Source organism: Lepidochelys kempii, chromosome 2, assembly GCF_965140285.1.
Source record: "Lepidochelys kempii isolate rLepKem1 chromosome 2, rLepKem1.hap1, whole genome shotgun sequence".
Taxonomy (NCBI): domain Eukaryota; kingdom Metazoa; phylum Chordata; order Testudines; family Cheloniidae; genus Lepidochelys; species Lepidochelys kempii.
The window spans coordinates 214,489,784-214,512,645 of NC_136381.1; the positions used below are offsets into that span (position 1 = coordinate 214,489,784).

At 44.1% G+C, this 22,862-nt stretch overlaps 1 protein-coding gene and 1 long non-coding RNA gene across 9 annotated transcripts in view; one reads left to right on the top strand and one right to left on the bottom strand.

Moving 5' to 3' along the window:
* The window catches only part of LOC140907570 (uncharacterized), a 41,608-nt gene extending 22,536 nt beyond the window's left edge, over nucleotides 1-19,072 (top strand). For all 3 annotated transcript variants that reach the window (XR_012157542.2, XR_012157541.2, XR_012157543.2), the window contains 2 exons: nucleotides 1,564-1,774; nucleotides 16,962-19,072. This is a non-coding gene — a long non-coding RNA (uncharacterized LOC140907570). The remainder of the gene's footprint in view (nucleotides 1-1,563; nucleotides 1,775-16,961) is intronic.
* A 2,496-nt stretch (nucleotides 19,073-21,568) lies between these two features.
* Nucleotides 21,569-22,862, bottom strand: part of BZW2 (basic leucine zipper and W2 domains 2) — a 77,614-nt gene continuing 76,320 nt past the window's right edge. For all 6 annotated transcript variants that reach the window (XM_073333787.2, XM_073333789.2, XM_073333790.1 and 3 more), the window contains one exon: nucleotides 21,569-22,005. In XM_073333787.2, coding sequence (XP_073189888.1) covers nucleotides 21,950-22,005 — 56 coding nt within the window. In that variant the 3' untranslated portion in view covers nucleotides 21,569-21,949. The remainder of the gene's footprint in view (nucleotides 22,006-22,862) is intronic.

Below are 22,862 nucleotides of genomic sequence, written 5' to 3' on the forward strand. Positions count from 1 at the left end.
ACTGACAATGTATATCTGATATTTTCATCTTGTGCCTCAAACCCAAGTCAGTTCTGGTTTAGATTGTAAAGTTGTTGTGTTTGTGTCTACAAACAACAATGCAATCACAGTGGCCATTTTCTCATTTCTTGCAATTACTGTATGTTACAATTCCAATAACTCACACAGAAGCCTCTTTGTCCCAAGCCTCTCAACTGAGCTGTATCATACTCTCATAACTCCTAAGCTCTATTCAATTTCTACTCTAGTCAGCTTTTAAAAAATAGAATTTGAAGTAGTTTCAGCTATTATAGCTGCCCTTAAATCCCTTTCCCCATTTTGGTGGCAGTACAATCACATTTTTTATAAAGGTTTTCCTCCCTGTTTTGTGTAAGACCACACAACCAAAAGGGAGGAAGACGACTGTATAAGGGAAACAGTGAAACTAAATATACACAAAGAAATGTTGAATGCACAAAGTGAAGAAACTGGAAAGAAAGAGAAATAGTTTGTCTCTGATCTTTGTTACAGTAACCTTTGGTGTAACCTGTATGAATTTAAATACTTACGACTGTTATAAAAGTGTGATTTTTTTTTAATTGAAAGTGTCCCATTAATTGTTACCTCAAAACATAGTTCAAAAATGTATTTTATTCTCCACTAAATTTTGAAGAAAATGAAATGTTTTCATTTCCGTTAGGAATTTTTCACTGAAATTTTCAGTTTTCAACAACTGAAAACTGAATTTTTTGTTTTTTTGTTTTGTTTTTTTACAAAGCCCTAATAGAAATTTTCTCATGACAGTTTCCATTCATCAAAAAGTAATTTTTCATTGAAAAAACTGATGAACATTTTAATCAGTTCCAGTCACCACATTTCTTTTAATCAATATGTTAAACATCCATTTTTCTTTTAGGCAGAGACAGAGAACTCTTTAGTTAAAGGATTATTTTAAGGAATTAAATTTAGCCCTATCAGGTGGGTTCTGGGTTTCAGGCACAAATTTACATCCATGCATGAGCATCTGTTCCTTTTGTTAAAACACTGATTTTTACATGAACCCCGTCATCAGGATCTGAGCACCTCACAATCTTCAATGTATTGATCCTTAACACCTAAGAAATATTATTATCTCCATTTTACACATGGGAAACTGAAACACAGTTAAGCTTAGTGACTTGTTCAAGCTCAAGAAGTCTGTGATGGAGCAGTGAATTGAACTTGAGTCTCAGAGTAGTGCCCTGACCCCTAGGCCACCCTCATTCTCTAGAATGTAAGTAGAAAGTAACTGACACACATGCTGTCAGAAAGCTGCCCAGTGCCGGATTCAAACTCTGAGTACATGGGTACTGCTCAGGTTCACGGCATGTCAGCTTGAATCACCCAGTTACTCTGACAAGTTGCTCTCCCTCCTGCTTGTCAGTTCCATTCATGCGGGGCGACAGGGTGGAAGCCCCCTTCCGTGGGCAGTCATTCCACACACTTGATTGCATGTCCTTGTTTAGAGTCTCTAGTCACTGCTATAATACAAATAAAAATTCTGGGATATTCCTTTGTTTTTTGCATTGCTCTGGATTTCTTTAGGCATGTAAAGATGCATGTATGGAGACACTGTCCCTTTTCTGCTCCCTTGTGCCCTGTGGAACCATGTGACTTGCTCATGAAAACGGAAAAGAGACATGAGGAGCAGGCGTTTGGATGCTACAGTGAAGAAGATGAGGGCTCCTAGGTATTTGGACACCAAGACCTGCCCAACAAGGATTCACACCATCACACAGCCAACCAGTTTTGAAAGGTAAAAGACTGCTGCCTTCATTTTGAGTAATGGGTAGACTTGCAGTGGGGCACGCACAGTGGTGAGATCTTAGTGGCACTGTCTTTTCATTTTAAGGTCAGGGTCCTGTGAAACAATGTAAATGGAAACACAGTTTATAGATTTCAGAGTGGTAGCCGTGTTAGTCTGTATCCGCAAAGAGAACGAGGAGTCCTTGTGGCACCTTAGAGACTCACATTTATTTGAGCATAAGCTTTATTTGAGCATTAGCCCACGAAAGCTTATGCTCAAATACAAGTGTTAGTTTCTAAGGTGCCACAAGTACTCCTGTTCTTTTTACAGTTTATAGAGTGTGCCTCAGCCTCTGATACTCACTAGAGGGCACTAAGATTCCATTCCCAAAATGATGCTATAGCTTTTGAACAAATGGATTAAGATGCGAACAAATAACGGGCCAGTTTCATTTGGTCGTAATTCCCTCAGTGTAGAATTTGACTAACACCAGGTATGGGCTTGGCCCAATACAGCATGCTGAAATCACCCATGTAATATCCATTTAACACATCCAGATGACACAAAAGCAAGCTTGGTTCTTGTTTCAAGACAAACCTAAAACTTAGGGCAAGTTTGTCAAATTGTTCACAGATATTTTTGAAAATTCAGGCCAGGCGTGAGCAAGGCTGGGCCAAGTGATGGAGACGGATGAAAAACAAAGAAATCTCTTTGGTGGCTAGAGATGGTCCTGAGTGGCAGTGCTTGAATTGGGAAAGTTCAGCGTATTCATAGCTGGGGTTCAGGATCAGACCCATGATTTTGACCTGAAGCCAGATACAACTTGGTGGTTTCAAACAGGACTTTATTATAGGTTTCCAGCTCCATTCAAATCTGAAACTCAAAAATTCAGGGAATACAAATTCCAAAGTACTAAAAAAGGATGTGGATGAATCTCTATCTACCCAGAGATACAAAATGTAAATAGAAAAGGCACGGGGGAACTGGAAACTGAGTGCAAGGGTGGTGGGTTTTATGGATGCTTGTCCATTAGAAGGAAGACTGAGTGCACCAATTTACTTCACCCAGGTCCCCATGTAGTCTTTAGATGGTAACTACTTTTGGTCACTACTGATATGGCATTACTGTGAACTTATGACAAAGGGTCTGATGACCAGACGTCAGAGTTCTCTTATCCCCCCTTTCACCATCTTTTAAGGGTACCAGCGTTATTCGAAATGTCATGCATCCCAGCAGTAACTATTTGGGATATAGAGAAAATGAATCAACTTTCATAAATTATCAGGGTCAATTCCGGTCACTACTTATATCGGAAATCTCTAGGGAAATTGAGGTATTGCAGGGAGAGGTGTTAGAAATGCAGTATTCTCTACCCTTTGAATCAGTGTAGTTTTTATGGGCCATTCTGGTGTTGGGGGGTGTTTTTCTTTTTGTAGGCTTATAATCCCCAAATCCTTCCTCCTCATTCATTAAAGATCTGATGTCACTTTTCCTCAAACTAATGTCCCACACAAATTAATAAAAATGTCCCTGGAGGAGGGATTCTTCACTTCCAACCCAAAGCCATACTGGGTTTACACCAGTGTGGTGGTTTTCACCAGACTTGTATACATATTTACTTTATTGATGCATATGAACTCCTTGCTCTGCAAAAATATTTATTGAAGTGAATGGGTGCCAGCATATGGTGTTTTGGATCATGATCTTATGTAAATGAAAATATGGATATACTGGATAGCTCAGAGGTGGGCAAACTATAGCCCGGGGGCCACATCCGGCCCTCCAGATGTTTTAATCTGGCCCTTGAGCTCCCGCCGGGAAGCGGGGTCTGGGGCTTGCCCTGCTCCAGCGCTGCAGCCAGGGAGCGAGGTCGGGGTCTTGTCCCACTCCACACAGCTCCCGGAAGAAGCGGCACATCCCCACTCTGGCTCCTCCACCCCCACCCTCCCGCCACGAGAGCCAATGAGAGCTGCAGGGGCAGCACCTGCACACAGGGCAGCACGCAGAGCTGCCTGGCTGCACCTCCGCATAGGAGCTGGAGAGGGGACATGTTGCTGTTTCTGGGAGCTGCTTGAGGTAAGCGCTGCCCCTGACCCTCTCCCATGCTCAAACCCCCTGCCCCAGCCCTGGTGCCCCTCCTGCCCTCTGAATCTTTGGTTCCAGCCTGGAGCACCCTCCTGCACCCCAACTCCTCATTCTCAGCCCCATCTCACACCCCCAGCCAGAGCCCTCACACCCTCCTGCAACCCCCAATTTCATGAGCATTCATGGTCCACCATACAATTTCCATACCCAGATGTAGCCCTCGGGGCAAAAAGTTTGCCCACCCCTGGGATAGATGCACTCTGAAATGTTGTGGTGCTGTATATGTAAATGCCAGGTATGCATAGCACTCAACTATGCTGGCTAATGCTGAGCTGCTAAATGAGGTATTTGCACTGAGAGAATCAGGATTCTAGCAGCTAGGCAACATGGAAGTGACAGATTCAAGATGCAAAATGATGCTGTCACCCTACAGCCCTTTCACATTAGATGATCCATCATTAGCTCCAGTGCTCATTGCTGGCAATGTCGGTGAAGGCCATCAAGGGCCTCAAATGTTACAATTCAGAAACTGCACTCTGCTGATAGAAATTAAAATCAGGGCTGGAGAATAAAGTAACTTCTAAGGACCAGCTCCATGATTGCTGAATGACAGCTGTACCTAAGAAGTGAGCCTTCTTTTGTGCTGTACAGATTAAAATCCATTGTCAAAGAAAATCCTTCATAAAGCATGAACTGGAGGTCTTTTTGTCTGGATCATCCCAAATTATCACCCGCTTGCCTAGGGTGCATAACCCTTTGGCAACCTTTGAGGAAGTAGAAATTTACCTAGGGATATTACAAAACACAGATGTATCCTGCTGTTTTTATCAGCCACTTCTGGGATGGACAGAACCCAGACCATTAAGAGGAACAATCAAGGACAGTCACTTGTGGTTAATTACCCACAGCTATTATACAGTAGAGGTATAGTGCAGTAAATTGCAGACACCTAACAAATAAAGGAATCCTAATTCAATTAATAACACTCCAACCTGCAGACATCCAACATGTCCTTCCAACCTTACACCCCAGATTAGGAGTGTCTCTTTCGCACTGGAGGGTTATTCCCTGGCCTGTCAGACTCTTTGGGCCTACAGTAGCAGCAACAGATGGTCCCTGGCTGCAGCCCACACCGTGCAGTCTCCTTTTCCCAGATCCCATCCTCCAACTGTTGGAGCACTAGCAGCAGGAAGTCAGGGTGGGATTTTCAGCTAGCTCACTAACCAACTGAGGCTCCAGAGGCAGGGCTAGTCTCTTCATGGCACTGCTTTTGATATGTGGCAAAGAGGCTACCCAAAGTATTTCTGCATTGAATCAAGTGTGTGCTGCACTGGACCATATGCCTGTGTATAAGAGTGCATAAACTGTGTTGTCCCAGTGCCTAACCCATCAGATCACAGAGGGTGGCTTTTTCCTACCCTTCAAAAACTGGTGTTTTAGTTTACTGGAGATCTTCTAGCAGCTACATCACTGCTGTGATCGTTGCCAGTACCACGCCATGCGTTAGAGAGCTGTGGTATCCTAACAGCCTTGTGAAAACAAACAAGCAACCTGCCTTCACAACTAATGCAGCCGTCACACATAGTGATCTCTGAGCTCACTCACAAACCAAAGCTTTCTATGGAGTAGGAAAAGCTCTTGCTTAACCATGCATGCAAATAAGGGCCAAATCCTAAAAAGGGCTGAGCATCTGAAACTCCCACTGATAGGAAGAAGGATGGTCATGTAAGGCACTAACAGGCACTCAGAAGAACCGTTCCCAGCCCTGCCACAGACGGCGGCTGTGACTTTGGGAAGGTCATTTAATCTGTCTCTCACATTCTAATCAGTTTTTTTTTAAAAAAGACACTTATTTCTGTGCCTAAGGGTGCTGTGGTATTAAATCCATAAATATTTTGGGAGGTGCTCTGCTGATGCTTAGAAAGATAGCTGTAGGTCAGACAGATCTGGCAACATCCTGCCACATCCTCAAGAGACATTACTGAATTAAGGTTAAGTATCTTTGGGGTCCATTGTATTAAATGAATGGTTTATGTATTATTATGGGCCTGGATTGTATGTTACCACTCTAGGTGGGAGATGTGATGTGAGGCAGAGGGTTCAAAGGACTATATTGAAATTGTGCCAGACAAGAATGGACTTGTGGGACAATAAATGTTAAATGGATTTCCTGGGGAATACCTAGGGAGAGGTTATTGCAAATTCCCCAGCTCTGGTTATACAAGAACTCGGCCTCTTGAAGTCATGCTCTGAGGAGAGGGTGATTGTCTGCTGATCACCTAATCCTGGAGGCTCACGATCAAAGGTTCAAGCTCTGTTAACGGAAGACTGAGCTATTCATTGTCCGTAGCAGATTACCACATGGGCTGATGGGGCCTGTGCCCACAGGCCCTGGCCAATTTGGGAGCCCCCGCAGGCAGAACTCTGGACCCGCCGCCCTGCTCCTCCTCTTCCCCTGAGGTCCCGCCCCCTGGCCAGGCCAGATACCAGAGCTGTGGTAGGGTGAACATATTCTCTTCCTCCCAACCCCCGTGCAGAGCTGGCCAAGCTGCTCTCCTTCCCCCTCTTTCTCCACAGAGCTGGCCCCTCAAGTCCCTCTCTCCCCTTCCTCCCAAGTGGAACTTCTCCCGTCAACCCATCTCTCCTCTCCCCTTCCTTCTGTGAGGAGCTTCCCCTGCCCCAAGCCCCTCTCTCCCTTCCCTTCACCTCTTGCACGGAGCTGCCTCCCCCCAAGCCCTTCTGCCTGCCCCCCACCATTTTACACACAGGTATAGTAAAACACACAGAGGTTAAGTAAATTGCCTACAGTCAAGCACAAAGTGAATCAGTTATCACTGCTAGTTAGTAGGGTTGCCAACCCTCCAAGATTGTCCTGGAGTCTCCAGGAATTAAAGATTAACCTTTAATTAAATGTCACGTGATGAAACCGCCCGGAATATGTTCAACCAAAATTGGCCACCCTGCTCGTTAGAGAACTCAAGAGTCCTGACTCCCAGTCTCCAACACTTACCAATAGACAATAGTGTTTTAATAAAAAGCCTCGTGTCTCAGCTATTACAATATTTGGCACTTGGGCAGAGTTCCGTGGCATAATGCTGTGTTATGTGTTCAGCTAGCTGCAGCTGTCCACACTCACTCACCTGAAACGCCAGGCTTCAAAACTACTGTCACAAGTATCAGCAGGGTTATTAATTCAAAACCAAACACTTTATTGAAAAGATGACAACTTTAAGATAGCCACATTTTTAGTGCATTGAACCATTTTTTTCATTCATATTTATTTCTGCGCTGCCTATCTTATATTAGTGTTTTAGATTCTGCCCTGAGCAACTTACAATCTAGTATTTTTCCAATAAATACGTAGCTTATATTTAGTGTTTTTAAACTACAAGCTGCTTTATAAAAGCTGAATAATTCATCCTCACTCCCTGCTGGGAGGTAAGTAAGTAAAAATTATTTTATGATTTAGAAACTCAACAACGCAAAGTTATGCAGCAAGAAAAGATCCCCTAGCAAGGAAAAGAACTCATGTTTCTGGATCCACAGCCAGTACCCAGACACTCTGACTACATCAGCTTCTCCAACCGTTCGAAAAAGAAAATTTACATATTGTATCTAAGTTAGACAGGAACAATTGAAGTATTTTAAATTATTACATATTTTTCTTTATTAAACCAGTTGCGATAAGATAGTCAGTTCTAGCTTATTTAAAACAATAAAAGGCAGTTGTCCTCAATACCTAGCTGGTTTCCTCTCACAGCTGATTTTTTAAAAAGACTTTTCCAGCCAACCCAATACATTACATATAAGCTGTCAAGGTTCCTCCCTGTCATAAATATAAAGGGAAGGGTAAACCCCTTTGAAATCCCTCCTGGCCAGGGGAAAGCTCCTCTCACCTGTAAAGGGTTAAGAAGCTAAAGGTAACCTCGCTGGCACCTGACCAAAATGACCAATGAGGAGACAAGATACTTTCAAAAGCTGGGAGGAGGGAGAGAAACAAAGGGTCTGTGTCTGTCTGTAGTCGTCTTGGCCAGGGACAGAACAGGAATGGAGTCTTAGAACTTTTAGTAAGTAATCTAGCTAGGTATGTGTTAGATTATGATTTCTTTAAATGGCTGAGAAAAGAATTGTGCTGAATAGAATAACTATTTCTGTCTGTGTATCTTTTTTGTAACTTAAGGTTTTGCCTAGAGGGGTTCTCTATGTTTTTGAATCTAATTACCCTGTAAGATATCTACCATCCTGATTTTACAGGGGGGATTTCTTTATTTCTATTTACTTCTATTTTTTATTAAAAGTCTTCTTGTAAAACACTGAATGCTTTTTCATTGTTCTCAGATCCAAGGGTTTGGGTCTGTGGTCACCTATGCAAATTGGTGAGGCTTTTTATCCAACATTTCCCAGGAAAGGGGGGGTGCAAGTGTTGGGAGGATTGTTCATTGTTCTTAAGATCCAAGGGTCTGGGTCTGTAGTCACCTAGGCAAATTGGTGAGGCTTTTTACCAAACCTTGTCCAGGAAGTGGGGTGCAAGGTTTTGGGAAGTATTTTGGGGGGAAGGACGCATCCAAACAGCTCTTCCCCAGTAACCAGTATTAGTTTGGTGGTGGTAGCGGCCAGTCCAAGGTGTAATATTTTGTACCTTGGGGAAGTTTTGACCTAAGCTGGTAAAGATAAGCTTAGGAGGTTTTTCATGCAGGTCCCCACATCTGTACCCTAGAGTTCAGAGTGGGGGAGGAACCGTGACATGGTGGCACAGTGGTGGGATTAACCTGAAATCATTTTGAGATCCAGTTGAGATTTTTTGAACTAGAAATACAGATTTTAAAAAGGAATTTTTAGGAAGTCCAGAAGCAGCTTTGAAACTGAAAGCAGCTTGGTTTCTCTCTGCTTTGTGGCCAAGCAGAGACAAAAGGGGATTATCTTGTGAATTGCAGGTTTTCTTTGCCTGGAGGTAGGGTACTTAACTCCTGCAGGGAAATTCACAGTCTTCCAACCCAGAGGTTTGTTTTCTTTTCTTCCTAAAAGTAAATAGGGGGTGTGTGCTCTACCCATTTGCCTGGAGACAAAAGTGGCAGGGTTTTTTTTAGGATTTTGATTTTTTTTTGTTTTACAAGGAGCACAGGTTTGAAAAGAAATTTTTTTTTTCTTCTTTGGGCTGGGTAAGCAGGTTTCCAAGTAGTTGGAGGTTTTTTGCTTTAATTTGGGCCCAGAGCAGAGACAAGGGAATTGTCTTTTTCTGTAGGCTGACAATCACTATCAGAGAATAGGTATTCTATTCCAGCACAGCAAAATTTTACAGCCAAGTTTTGTTTGTTTATTTCTAAACCTCGGGTGTAAAGTTAGTTAAAAACAGAGAGGTTAGAATGGCCAAATCCTCGGCTCGACTACAGCTGGAATTAGCCAAATTTCAGGCTGAGGAAAAACAAAGGGAACGTGAAAGACAGATAGAACTCATGCGGCTGGAGAAGGAGGTACAGGAGGCTGCCCACAAGAGGGAAATGGAGGCAAGGAAGCATGTGGAGGAGATGGAGAGGATAAAGGCCCAGCAGAATATACCAACAAACCCTAGCAATCCTTCTCCAGGTACCACTTCCCATCCCAGAAAGTTCCCCACCTACAAGGCAGGTGATGATACTGAGGCCTTCTTAGAAAACTTCGAAAGGGCCTGCCTTGGGTACAACATCTCTACTGACCAATACATGGTAGAGCTGAGGCCGCAGCTCAGTGGACCCTTAGCTGAGGTGGCAGCTGAAATGCCTAAAGAACATATGAACAAGTATGAACTGTTTAAATCCAAGGCGAGAGTCAGAATGGGGATAACACCCGAGCAGTCTCGTCGGAGGTTCCGAGCCCTAAGGTGGAAACCAGACGTGTCATTTACCCGACATGCCTACCACATTGTGAAACATTGGGATGCCTGGATATCAGGAGCAAGTGTTGAATCTCCAGTAAATTTGCCCTTCCTAATGCAAATGGAACAATTCTTAGAGGGTGTTCCTGAGGAAATAGAAAGATACATCCTAGACGGGAAACCCAAAACTGTAATCGAGGCAGGAGAGATTGGAGCCAGATGGGTGGAGGTGGCAGAGAAGAAGAAAACTGGTCGCAGTTGGAGCGAAGACCAGAAGGGACCACCCCAGACCACACCCTATTACCGGGGGCCGCCCAAAGCCCCACCTACCTCCCAAAGAACCCTCCAGACCCCTTATCGTCCCACCACCCCGTTCTCCAGCAACCCACCTCGCCCCGGTGACCCGTCAGCTGGACGATGTTTTAAATGTAACGAGCTGGGGCATGTAAAGGCCAACTGCCCCAAGAACCCCAACAGATTACAGTTCATTGCACCGGAATCACACCAGAGGTCCACAGGCCCAGATACCTCCCAGATACCCTTGGAGCGGAGGGAAACTGTGAGTGTGGGCGGGAAGAAGGTCACCGCGTGGAGGGACACCGGAGCACAAGTGTCAGCTATCCATGCTTCCTTAGTGGACCCCAATTTAATCAACCCCGAGATCCAAGTGACGATTCAACCCTTCAAGTCCAACTCTTTCAATTTGCCTACAGCCAAGTTGCCTGTCCAGTACAAGGGCTGGTCAGGAATGTGGACTTTTGCAGTCTATGATGATTATCCCATCCCCATGCTGTTGGGGGAAGACTTGGCCAATCACGTGAAGCAGGCCAAGAGGGTGGGAACGGTTACCCGCAGCCAGGCTAAACAAGCCGTGGGGCCTAGCTCTGTTCTGGAAACTGCTATCAGGGCCCGGTCAGAGGTGATGGACCCGGACCCCAGGCCAATGTCTGCAACAGCAGTAGTGGATCCAGTCCCAGACGGAACCAGTCCCAGAACCGGAACCAGCCAAACAACCAACACCAGACCCCGTGCCAGCACTGAATCCAGTACTTGCAACCTCAACACCAGAGGGCCCCACCGAACCTGAACTGGCAGCAGCCGATAACCCTACACAAGAGGCTCAGCCGGAGCCTGAATCCAAACATAGTGCACCAGCGGAGAGCGGTTCACAGTCAACAGAAACAGCTCCATCCCCTATATCGCTTCCAGAGGGACCAAGCCTATGTCCCCAATCCAATGAGGAACTGATGTCTCCAGCATCAAGGGAACAGTTCCAGACCGAACAGGAAGCAGATGAAAGCCTCCAGAGAGCGTGGACGGCGGCACGGAGCAACCCACCGCCTCTCAGCTCTTCTAATCGATCCAGGTTTGTTGTAGAAAGAGGACTTTTATACAAGGAAACTCTTTCTGGGGGACACCAGGAAGACTGGCATCCTCAGAGACAGTTGGTAGTTCCAACTAAATACCGGGCCAAGCTCTTGAGCTTAGCCCATGATCACCCTAGTGGCCATGCTGGGGTGAACAGGACCAAAGACCGTTTGGGGGGGTCATTCCACTGGGAGGGAATGGGCAAGGATGTTTCTACCTATGTCCAGTCTTGTGAGGTGTGCCAAAGAGTGGGAAAACCCCAAGACCAGGTCAAAGCTCCTCTCCAGCCACTCCCCATCATTGAAGTTCCATTTCAGCGAGTAGCTGTGGATATTCTGGGTCCTTTTCCGAAAAAGACACCCAGAGGAAAGCAGTACATACTGACTTTCATGGATTTTGCCACCCGATGGCCGGAAGCAGTAGCTCTAAGCAACACCAGGGCTAAAAGTGTGTGCCAGGCACTAGCAGACATTTTTGCCAGGGTAGGTTGGCCCTCCGACATCCTCACAGATGCAGGGACTAATTTCCTGGCAGGAACTATGAAAAACCTTTGGGAAGCTCATGGGGTAAATCACTTGGTTGCCACTCCTTACCATCATCAAACAAATGGCATGGTGGAGAAGTTTAATGGAACTTTGGGGGCCATGATACGTAAATTCGTAAATGAGCACTCCAATGATTGGGACCTAGTATTGCAGCAGTTGCTCTTTGCCTACAGAGCTGTACCACATCCCAGTTTAGGGTTTTCCCCATTTGAACTTGTATATGGCCGTGAGGTTAAGGGGCCATTGCAGTTGGTGAAGCAGCAATGGGAGGGATTTACACCTTCTCCAGGAACTAACATTCTGGACTTTGTAACCAACCTACAAAACACCCTCCGAACCTCTTTAGCCCTTGCTAGAGAAAACTTACAGGATGCTCAAAAAGAGCAAAAAGCCTGGTATGATAAACATGCCAGAGAGCGTTCCTTCAAAGTAGGAGACCAGGTCATGGTCTTAAAGGCGCTCCAGGCCCATAAAATGGAAGCATCGTGGGAAGGGCCATTCGTGGTCCAGGAGCGCCTGGGAGCTGTTAATTATCTCATAGCATTCCCCACCTCCAACCGAAAGCCTAAGGTGTATCATATTAATTCTCTAAAGCCCTTTTATTCCAGAGAATTAAAGGTTTGTCAGTTTACAGCCCAGGGAGGAGACGACGCTGAGTGGCCTGAAGGTGTCTATTACGAAGGGAAATGTGCTGGTGGTGTGGAAGAGGTGAACCTCTCCATGACCCTTGGGCGTATGCAGCGACAGCAGATCCAGGAGCTGTGCACTAGCTACGCGCCAACGTTCTCAGCCACCCCAGGACTGACTGAACGGGCATACCACTCCATTGACACAGGTAATGCTCACCCAATTAGGGTCCACCCTTACCGGGTGTCTCCTCAAGCTAAAACTGCTATAGAACGGGAGATCCAGGATATGTTACAGATGGGTGTAATCCGCCCCTCTGAAAGTGCATGGGCATCTCCAGTGGTTCTAGTTCCCAAACCAGATGGGGAAATACGTTTTTGCGTGGACTACTGTAAGCTAAATGCTGTAACTCGCCCAGACAACTATCCCATGCCACGCACAGATGAACTATTAGAGAAACTGGGACGGGCCCAGTTCATCTCTACCTTGGACTTAACCAAGGGGTACTGGCAGGTACCGCTAGATGAATCTGCCAAGGAAAGGTCAGCCTTCATCACACATCTCGGGCTGTATGAATTTAATGTACTCCCTTTCGGGCTGCGAAATGCACCCGCCACTTTCCAAAGACTTGTAGATGGTCTCCTAGCGGGATTAGGAGAATATGCAGTCGCCTACCTTGACGATGTGGCCATATTTTCGGATTCCTGGGCAGACCACCTGGAACATCTACAAAAAGTCCTTGAGCGCATAAGGGAGGCAGGACTAACTGTTAAGGCTAAGAAATGTCAAATAGGCCTAAACAGAGTGACTTACCTTGGACACCAGGTGGGTCAAGGAACTATCAGCCCCCTACAGGCCAAAGTGGATGCTATCCAAAAGTGGCCTGTCCCAAAGTCAAAGAAACAGGTTCAATCCTTCTTAGGCTTGGCCGGTTATTACAGACGATTTGTACCGCACTACAGCCAAATCGCTGCCCCACTGACAGACCTAACCAAAAAGAAACAGCCAAATGCTGTTCAGTGGACCGGAAAGTGTCAGAAGGCCTTTAACAAGCTTAAAGCGACACTCATGTCTGACCCTGTACTAAGGGCCCCAGACTTTGACAAACCGTTCCTAGTAACCACAGATGCATCCGAGCGTGGTGTGGGAGCAGTTTTAATGCAGAAAGGACCTGATCAAGAATTCCACCCTGTAGTGTTTCTCAGCAAAAAACTGTCTGAGAGGGAAAGCAACTGGTCAGTCACTGAAAAAGAATGTTATGCCATTGTCTACGCTCTGGAAAAGCTACGCCCATATGTTTGGGGACGGCGTTTCCACCTGCAAACCGACCATGCTGCACTAAAGTGGCTTCACACCGTCAAAGAAACTAACAAAAAACTTTTTACCAAGGTTTTGGGAAGTATTTTGGGGGGAAGGACGCGTCCAAACAGCTCTTCCCCAGTAACCAGTATTAGTTTGGTGGTGGTAGCGGCCAGTCCAAGGTGTAATATTTTGTACCTTGAGGAAGTTTTGACCTAAGCTGGTAAAGATAAGCTTAGGAGGTTTTTCATGCAGGTCCCCACATCTGTACCCTAGAGTTCAGAGTGGGGGAGGAACCGTGACACTCCCCCACTCTGAACTCTAGGGTACAGATGTGGGGACCTGCATGAAAAACCTCCTAAGCTTATCTTTACCAGCTTAGGTCAAAACTTCCCCAAGGTACAAAATATTACACCCGTTATCCTTGGACTGGCCGCTACCACCACCGAACTAATACTGGTTACTGGGGAAGAGCTGTTTGGACGCGTCCTTCCCCCCAAATACTTCCCAAAACCTTGCACCCCACTTCCTGGACAAGGTTTGGTAAAAAGCCTCACCAATTTGCCTAGGTGACCACAGACCCAAACCCTTGGATCTGAGAACAATGAAAAAGCATTCAGTGTTTTACAAGAAGACTTTTAATAAAAAATAGAAGTAAATAGAAATAAAGAAATCCCCCCTGTAAAATCAGGATGGTAGATATCTTACAGGGTAATTAGATTCAAAAACATAGAGAACCCCTCTAGGCAAAACCTTAAGTTACAAAAAAGATACACAGACAGAAATAGTTATTCTATTCAGCACAATTCTTTTCTCAGCCATTTAAAGAAATCATAATCTAACACATACCTAGCTAGATTACTTACTAAAAGTTCTAAGACTCCATTCCTGTTCTGTCCCTGGCCAAGACGACTACAGACAGACACAGACCCTTTGTTTCTCTCCCTCCTCCCAGCTTTTGAAAGTATCTTGTCTCCTCATTGGTCATTTTGGTCAGGTGCCAGCGAGGTTACCTTTAGCTTCTTAACCCTTTACAGGTGAGAGGAGCTTTCCCCTGGCCAGGAGGGATTTCAAAGGGGTTTACCCTTCCCTTTATATTTATGACATAAGCTATCTAGGCTTTTCTCTGCTCCTCTCTCACCAGATTCATTCCTTGCCTATTTGAATGGGACTTTTAGACTGCCAAAATTTCACCTCTTTGAAATATGTACACCCACTGCTCCCTTCCTCCCTGTATTTGTAAACAGACCTTCCCTTGTAGGAGGCTCCCTGGCCCCCCCTATGTGGAGCTGCCCTGCTCCCAAGCCCCTTTTTAGTAAAATTGTGCATTTGTCCCATTTGTTCTTGCCAACTGATGATGGACAATTGCTCAGTTTTGCAAAAAAAGTCAGAATATCCAGGGTAGGGCTTAAAAAGGGGACTGTCCTGGCCAAAACAGGGCATATAGTCACCCTAGACTGTGGTTAGAGCGGTCCAGGAAGCCTGGACAGCTCTGGGGAGCCCCGGACCCTCCACCTGCCCTGGTCAAGGAGCAAGGGTGCCAGAGAGCAGCCCCTGGCCCATGTTCCTGCCCCCCAGGGTGTGCGGTCCAGGACAGGTGGAGGGCCAAGGCTCCCTACAGCAGCCCAGGCCCTCTGGGCAGCTCTTACCATGGCCTGGCTTCTGGCTAGGCAAGGTGTAGAGCCATAGTGAGACAGGGAGGAGCAGGGGGCCCCGTGGGGGTGTGTGTATGGGGCCCAAATGTTCTTTGTGGCTAGGGCCCCAATAAATCTTAATCCACCTCTGTTCATGGTGGACATATCACAGGAGACAGTTCTGAACTTGTAAGCATGGGGGAACAGTTGTGGGTTTTGAAGGACTGACACCTACCAGAGCCAAGGTTTGGAGTTGGGATGACCCCTGCTAAGCTTTTTAGAATGCAGGTAGGTTCTTTATTGTTTTCTCTGTAACGCTTTCACCTCAAGTGTAAATGTGCTTGTTTGCAAAGACCTGTGTGGTAGCTTGTAACTGTGGGAAATACACTGGGCGTAGCCTCTGTAGATAAAGCAAAGCAAAGCAAAGCACAGTTGCTGGCCTTTCAGGCAATCTGGGTTGCTGGGGATATCACAGTGTAGACAGGGAACTGTGTAGCCTGGAATAACCCCAGTGAGGAGGGAGAGACATGCAATTCTCTGGCCCAGAAGGCGACAGCTGGGAGCCTAAAACCAGATGATTTTGGTGAACTACAGCAGGGGAATATAGGGGCAGTTACCTGAACTGTGACAGTGGGTACACAGCAGCTTTCAGGATTTGATCCAGAATTTTTAAACAAAATTCAAAAGAAAAAATGAAAATAAAATCTGTGGTGTATCAACATGTGCCCTTTTCTATACATAAGACATACAGACATAACTGTGTGTTACATGAGAATGGCCATACTAGGTCAGACCAAAGGTGCATTTGGCCAAGTATCCTGTCTTCTGACAGTGGCCAACTCCAGGTGCCGAAGAGGGAATGAACAGACAGGTAATCATAAAGTGATCCATCCCCTATTGCCCATTCCGAGCTTCTGGCAAACAGGCTAGAAACACTATCCCTGCCTATCCTGGCTAATAGCCAATGATGGACCTATCCTTCATGAATTTATCTAGTTCTTTTTTTAATCCTGCTATAGTCTTGGCCTTCACAACATCCTCTGGCAAAGAGTTCTACAGGTTGACTGTACATTGTGTGAAGAAATACTTTTTTTAGCTGCCTATTCTGCTGCCTATTAATTTCATTTGGTGACCCCTAATTCTTGTGTTATGAGTAAATAACATTTCCTTATTTACTTTCTCCACACCAGTCATGAATTTATAGACCTCAATCATATCCCCCCCCCCCCAGTCATCTCTTTTCCAAGCTGAAAAGTCCCAGTTTTATTACTCTTTCCTCAAACCCCTAATCATTTTGTTGCCCTTTTCTGAACCTTTTCCAATTCCAATATATCTTTTTTGCGATGGGGCAACCACATCTGCACGCAGTATTCAAGATGTGGGTGTACCATGTATTTATATAGAGGCAATGTGATATTTTCTGTCTTATTATCTATCCCTTTCTTAATGATGTCCAACAATCTGTTCGCTTTTTTGACTGCCGCTGCACATTGAGTGGATGTTTTCAGAGAACTATCCACAATGACTCCAAGATCTCTTTCTTGAGTGGTAACAGCTAATTTAGACCCCATCATTTTATACGTATAGTTAGGATTATGTTTTCCAATGTGTATTACTTCACATTTATCAACATTGAATTTCATCTGCCATTTTACTGCCCAGTCACCCAAGTTTTGTAAGATCCCTTTATAACTCTTCGCAGTGAAGTCTGCTTTGGACTTAACTATCTTGAGTAGTTTTGTATCATCAACAAATTTTGCCACCTCACTGTTTACCTCTTTTTCCAGCTCATTTATGAATATGTTGAACAGTACCGGTCCCAGTACAGACCCCTGGGGGACACCAGCATTTACCTCTCTCCATTCTGAAAAATGACCATTGGAAGACATACTGATGGAATGGCACTATGAATAAAATGACTCCTTTGTGGAAGCCCTTTTCTTGGTATATTTCCATTACCATGGATGAGGTTGAGACTTTTTAAACTGTACTTTGAAATTCAGCTATTTAAAAAGGGCCTTTTTTTTTTTTATAGGCACTGAATAATTTTGGAACCCATGGGTGGAGACCTAGATGCTTCAGATGCAGATGTGTGTAACCCTTCTATCTTGTGATTATTGGCAGCAAAAAGGGTCAGATTCAATATATTTTGGCTCCCTCTTGACAAAATTAAACTGCCTTAAGCCCTCACCCAGAAACCTGCAAAAACTAAACAGATGCCCTTATCAGACAGAACTTCCCCACTCCAAGACTGTTTACACTCAAATAAATCTTTACTGGGGAGAAGAAAACAGACAAACTTGGGGAAACACAGCAAGTGAGAGAGTGAGTGTGTGGCCCATGCCTGCTTGGTGTGGCACTCTATCGCCCTCTAGTGGTAGTTAGAACAGCTAGAGTTGATGAGTCTGCTAAAGCCTTGGCTATAAGAGAGATGTGTCTTTTAGCTCATACAATAGAAGCTCATGCATTAAGCTCCAGTGATCACAAGTTTGATCCTGGCTAACAATGACAGGGGCTGTCAGCATTACATATGTAAATTAAGCATAAAATACACCCTCCCCCAAGCAATTTTGGCAGCAGTCCATCTAACTCCCTTCCCCTGCTGGTGAGATTGTCCCACAGGTAATAGTCCCTTGGCCACACCACATTTACTCCTGGGGGACTTCTGTGCCAAAAAATTAAAAATTCGGTACACAATGTTTTAAAATGCTGCATATTTCATTTGTCAAAACACCACAATATACCATAATCTCTTCAGTTTCAATTATTTTGGTAATTTATTTCAAAATACCTGTCAACAAGTATGTCAACATTACAGTCAACAACAACAACAAAAGATTCCCCCAGGAGTAGAGAGTTCAAGAAACTGCTATGACAACTCAGTTCCAATTGGGGAGTGCTGGAGGGTGCTGTGTGGTGCCCCCCAGAGCCCAGACACCCACACCCCCCTCAGCCCAGCTGTGGGGCATTCCCAGAGCCCAGACACCCGGGACCCCTTCCTCCAGAGCCCAGCTGCAGGCCACCACCCCCAGTGCACACACTAGCACTGCCCTAGCCCAAAGCCTTTACTCCCCCCAGCTTATTTACTATCCCACTGGGGGACACTGTGGCCCTACCCTCCCTCACCCTTTGCCAGAGATGGGTCTCCTGGGCCCTCTCCTGTCCCCGAGTGGAAGATGATCAAAGCTGGGCAGCCAAAGTGTTCAGAGCCTCCATCCACACCAGGCTGGGTGCTCCACTCACTGTGAGCTGGGCTCTGCAGAGTCCATCAGCCCCTAATGGCCGCCAGCAGCACTGCAGCCCCAATTCGGGAGCGGGGGGGAGGACACGACACACATGAAATTCTGTACATAACATTAATCGTGCACAAATTCTACATTGCATAGTGGCACAGAATTCCTCCAGTAGTACACATTACCCATCCACCAAACCACACTCACAGCAGCAGTCCAAGTATCTCTTTGTGGAGCTGTCAAATTGTAGTGTTAAATCTTAAAAGCACGCCCTCACAAATAACTTTTTCTGTGCTGTCCTGTATCAGCCAAAGATTAAGGATTCAAATTTTCTAAAACTTCTTTGAAAATCACAGGCTATTCATCTTCAAAGATGATGTGCACTGACAGCTTCAGTAGAGTTAATGACTGCTTAGCTTTTCTGGGTCTGCATGGGGGAAGCTTCCTAATAATCCCTCCCCCCCTGCCCCCCCCCCAAAAAAACTGTTCCATACTTTTCCCACCTATACCCAACAACCCTCCAAGTTCACACCCAGGCTCCTTCCCTACATGGTGGTCTATTTTAAAGAGCAGATTGATATTTTTAGTTCTACCATTTAAACACGGTCTACTGATATTTTGAAATAAAATACAATGTATTGTGTCCTATTGTACTATGAAGCATATTTATATACAGAACATTCTTATTCAACAATCACACATTCAAAGACTAACCCTGGATCTTAATGGCACTTGCAGTATTGATCCAAGTCTGCATATCTCCAGCAGAGGGATATGAACTGTTGATATTAAATGTTGTGTTCCAATAACGCTGAGCTTTTGACCAACAGTCAGGAAATCAAAATCAAGGTAAACGTTGTCCTCCACCCCCTTCTCAAAAAGTTAAATTCAATGTGTTGCCCAAATTCTCATTTGAGACTTTTGTCAAGGTCTTAATTTATATATACTTTAATGCATCAATTCATTTTGAGGAAAAGCTATTCTAAAAATACTTATCTAGGAGCACAACATTCAGCTTCCCGAACATACTCTGGACAAGAGCTTTAAAGGACAATTCACCTGTTGCATCCAAAACACTGGACATATGTGAAAGTTGCAATCTGGAGTGATTCCAGGGATTGCAGAAGGGAACCCCAAAGCTAAAAGCATGAGTCTCTACAGCTTGAACTATAGAGCCAGTTATTTGTTGGTGGGGGCTTTAACAGGCTCACCTTCTCTTTGCATCAGGCACCGAGGGGGACACAACACAGTAACCAGTAGCTTACACATATCCACACAGTACCTGTACCTGGACATGAAAGATCTATAACTGCACATGCATGTGGACATGTCCCTTTTTCCAATAGACAAAGATTTTTAGGGAAGGTAAAAGGTGCATATACATTTTGTGAGCATGGCTGTCATGCCCTCCTTCGACAAGGTCATCAAAGATGCCTTCAAAGGTGCCAATCCAGCATAATGTGCAAAAAGGTATAATAATCCTGCCTTCATTGTGTATGTGTGTGACTAGAGAGAGACAAACACACACACACACTGAAGGCAGGACATATAGAGAGAGACAGACACACACACACGCACTCTGAAGGCTGGATATAGACACACACACACTGAAGGCAGGATTATTATACCTTTTTGCACATTATGAGGGATTGGCACCTTTGAAGGCATCCTGATTTTCAGGTTAACACAAATGTATAATCTTTTGCATACCCTAACTGTATGGTCATTTTATGCATACTGTCTTTGCTTTGATATAATGCTGCTGCTAAATAAGTTTAACAGTTCAGCAGCAGAGCTTATGCAAATACCACCCAAGGGCAGTAATGATCATGGTAAGTTTGTGTCTGCACACATTAAGAACCCCTTTAGGTCCAGCTGTGTTCGGTCATTGCATCAGTTTTCCATTGTAAATAATGTGATTATCCTGGTGTCTGCTAGTGCTACTATAGTTACTGAAAAAGTCTATTTTATATATTCTGTAAAATCAGTTTCTGCTGCAAAACTGTTGTTCTTGGCTGAAAGGTGGCATACAAGGGAATTTATTCTCTGCTTGATGCATGCTGCCTGCAGTTAAGTCTGGGTATATACGGAGACAAGAATTTACCCTTTGGATGCACTCCAGGAACCATTTGCATGTAATACTTTTCAAACGCCCCCTCCCCATTCTGTTGGGTAGTTTTAGAGTTACTAACTGCAAAATACATTGCTACTTTTCTAGTTAAGGATGCTCTTTTGCCCTTCTATAATTAAAGCCGACTTTCTAAACCCTACTAGGATCATTCACCACAATGTGGACTTAACACTTTTATATTAAAATAACAAATGAAAGTTTGTATATTTGAAAATTGTGAAGTGCACACTTGCAGTAGCTTTTCACAACACCATTATTTTTAGTCTTCATATGTCTATTACCATAGCAAAGACTTCAGATCAGTTAAGAGATTTAAGTATAGAACATACATTTTAAAAGTTATTTGCATTCAAGCTATCATGAAGGTGCCTCTCTTTGTATTACAGTTATTGTGGAGGTATTGGAATAGCGAACAGTGAAATATCTAGACCAATGAAATAGTTATAAGAACGCTGGTTTTATGAGGTGAATAGGGATGTTTCTTTGCACAAGTGACTAGTGGGGGGACAGGACCTTAACCTACACAGTCATATAGGAAATCTCTAATCTGCACGTGGAAATTTCAGTTACATATTTAAATTGGCAACCACCAGATTTATATGTATAATTATTTTGTTCATGAAAATCTGGTGGTTACCGATCATTGCATGCCATTAGATTGAGCCCACAATATTGATTTGTTTCACATGCAAATCTTGCACATGTAAAGGTCCAGATCAACACAGGTTGCAGTTTTGCATTTTCTTTGAGCGATGGGCAGATTGAGAATACCAAGTCCGGGTATCTGGATAGTCTGACCAGAACCACACTGGATCAGAGAAAATTGAGGAGGGGAAAAAATGGGCTTGCTGCCTATCCTTAACTGACTGTGGCTTTGTGAATAGTGAACTTTAAAAATACAAAAAAAGAAGGAGTAGAGGAAGTCTCAGAATAGCCTGTTGCTCAGTTTTCACCTAAGGAACGAGAAATCTGAATGCGTTTAGTGGCAGACAATAAGTCTATGAAACAAAGGCACTGAGAACAAATGAACTAAGATACAAAAAGCCATTTATACAAAAAAATGTGGTGGTGTCAAGTCACCTACACAAGCTAGTATTAAGCTACAAACACAGATCCACCAATTCTATAAACAGACACAGGAGTGTTCACATGCCACAGGACCTAAAAAGACTGCTGATAAAAAGGGAGTCCATAAGTATTTAATTTCACTTTTCCTGTATGGCTCCTTACTGAATGTTTTTAACTCTGACTCACTGTACACTAACTTAGGTGGAGTCCCAAAGAGAGCATCCAATGCCTCAGGGCTCCATTAAAGAACTTGATTCTTCTAAACAAAAGGAAAGCCTAACCTTGAAGTAAAACCTGTTTTGCTCTAACAGTACAGCATTCCCAAAGACCCTTTGACAGTAGCCTAGAGATTGTGCTTTGTTGAGCCATCTTCGTTCTCCTCGCCTTCGGATTCTGATTCTATGAGGTAAAAAGAAAAAAAAATAAAACTTTTCAGCTCTTTTTGAACAGGATTTACACTGACAGTTATATCATTATTCCTGTAAATAGCAATAATAAAAGATATGAATAAAGATTTGCCTCATGCATCACATTTCCTAGGAAGAGATGGCAGACATGGAAAGTGGCTCAGCAAGAAAAACTGCAGACAAAAACAAACAGGAATCCTTGTGGCACCTTAGAGACTAACAAATTTATTTGGGCATAAGCTTCTGTGGGCTAAAACCCAAGCTTATGCCCAAATAAATTTGTTAGTCTCTAAGGTGCCACAAGGACTCCTCTTTGTTTTTGCTGCTACAGACTAACACGGCTACCACTCTGAATACTGCAGACAGAACACTTTATTCTACTCTCAGTTATACTCCATCTATTTCAGTTGTACAGGTCTAGATTTAGAACAGAATTGGGTCACTATGGATAATCTAGACCTAACTTTCCCACAAAATAAAGTGAGTTCAAGTATACACTGGTTAAATTTAATAAAAAACAATAACTATCCATGTATAACTCTAATCTATATGTCCAGGTGGGATTGCTGCTGTCCAGAATACAAGTTACATACTGCAGCTGATGTGCTCTGTCAAATAAATCAGTTTCTGAAAACTATCACGATGCAGTCTGTTCACAAAACTATAGATGGCAGTACAATTAGACTGAGATGCATGTCAAATATTTGCTATCAAAAATCTAAATAAACCACCACACACTCCCAAACTGCCAACTAAAATCAAGTGAAAAAGTTTACATTATGCTGAATCTCTGACTTATTGTTCGCCTCTGAGGAAAGTATGTTGCAAATGCAATTCAATTTCAAACCA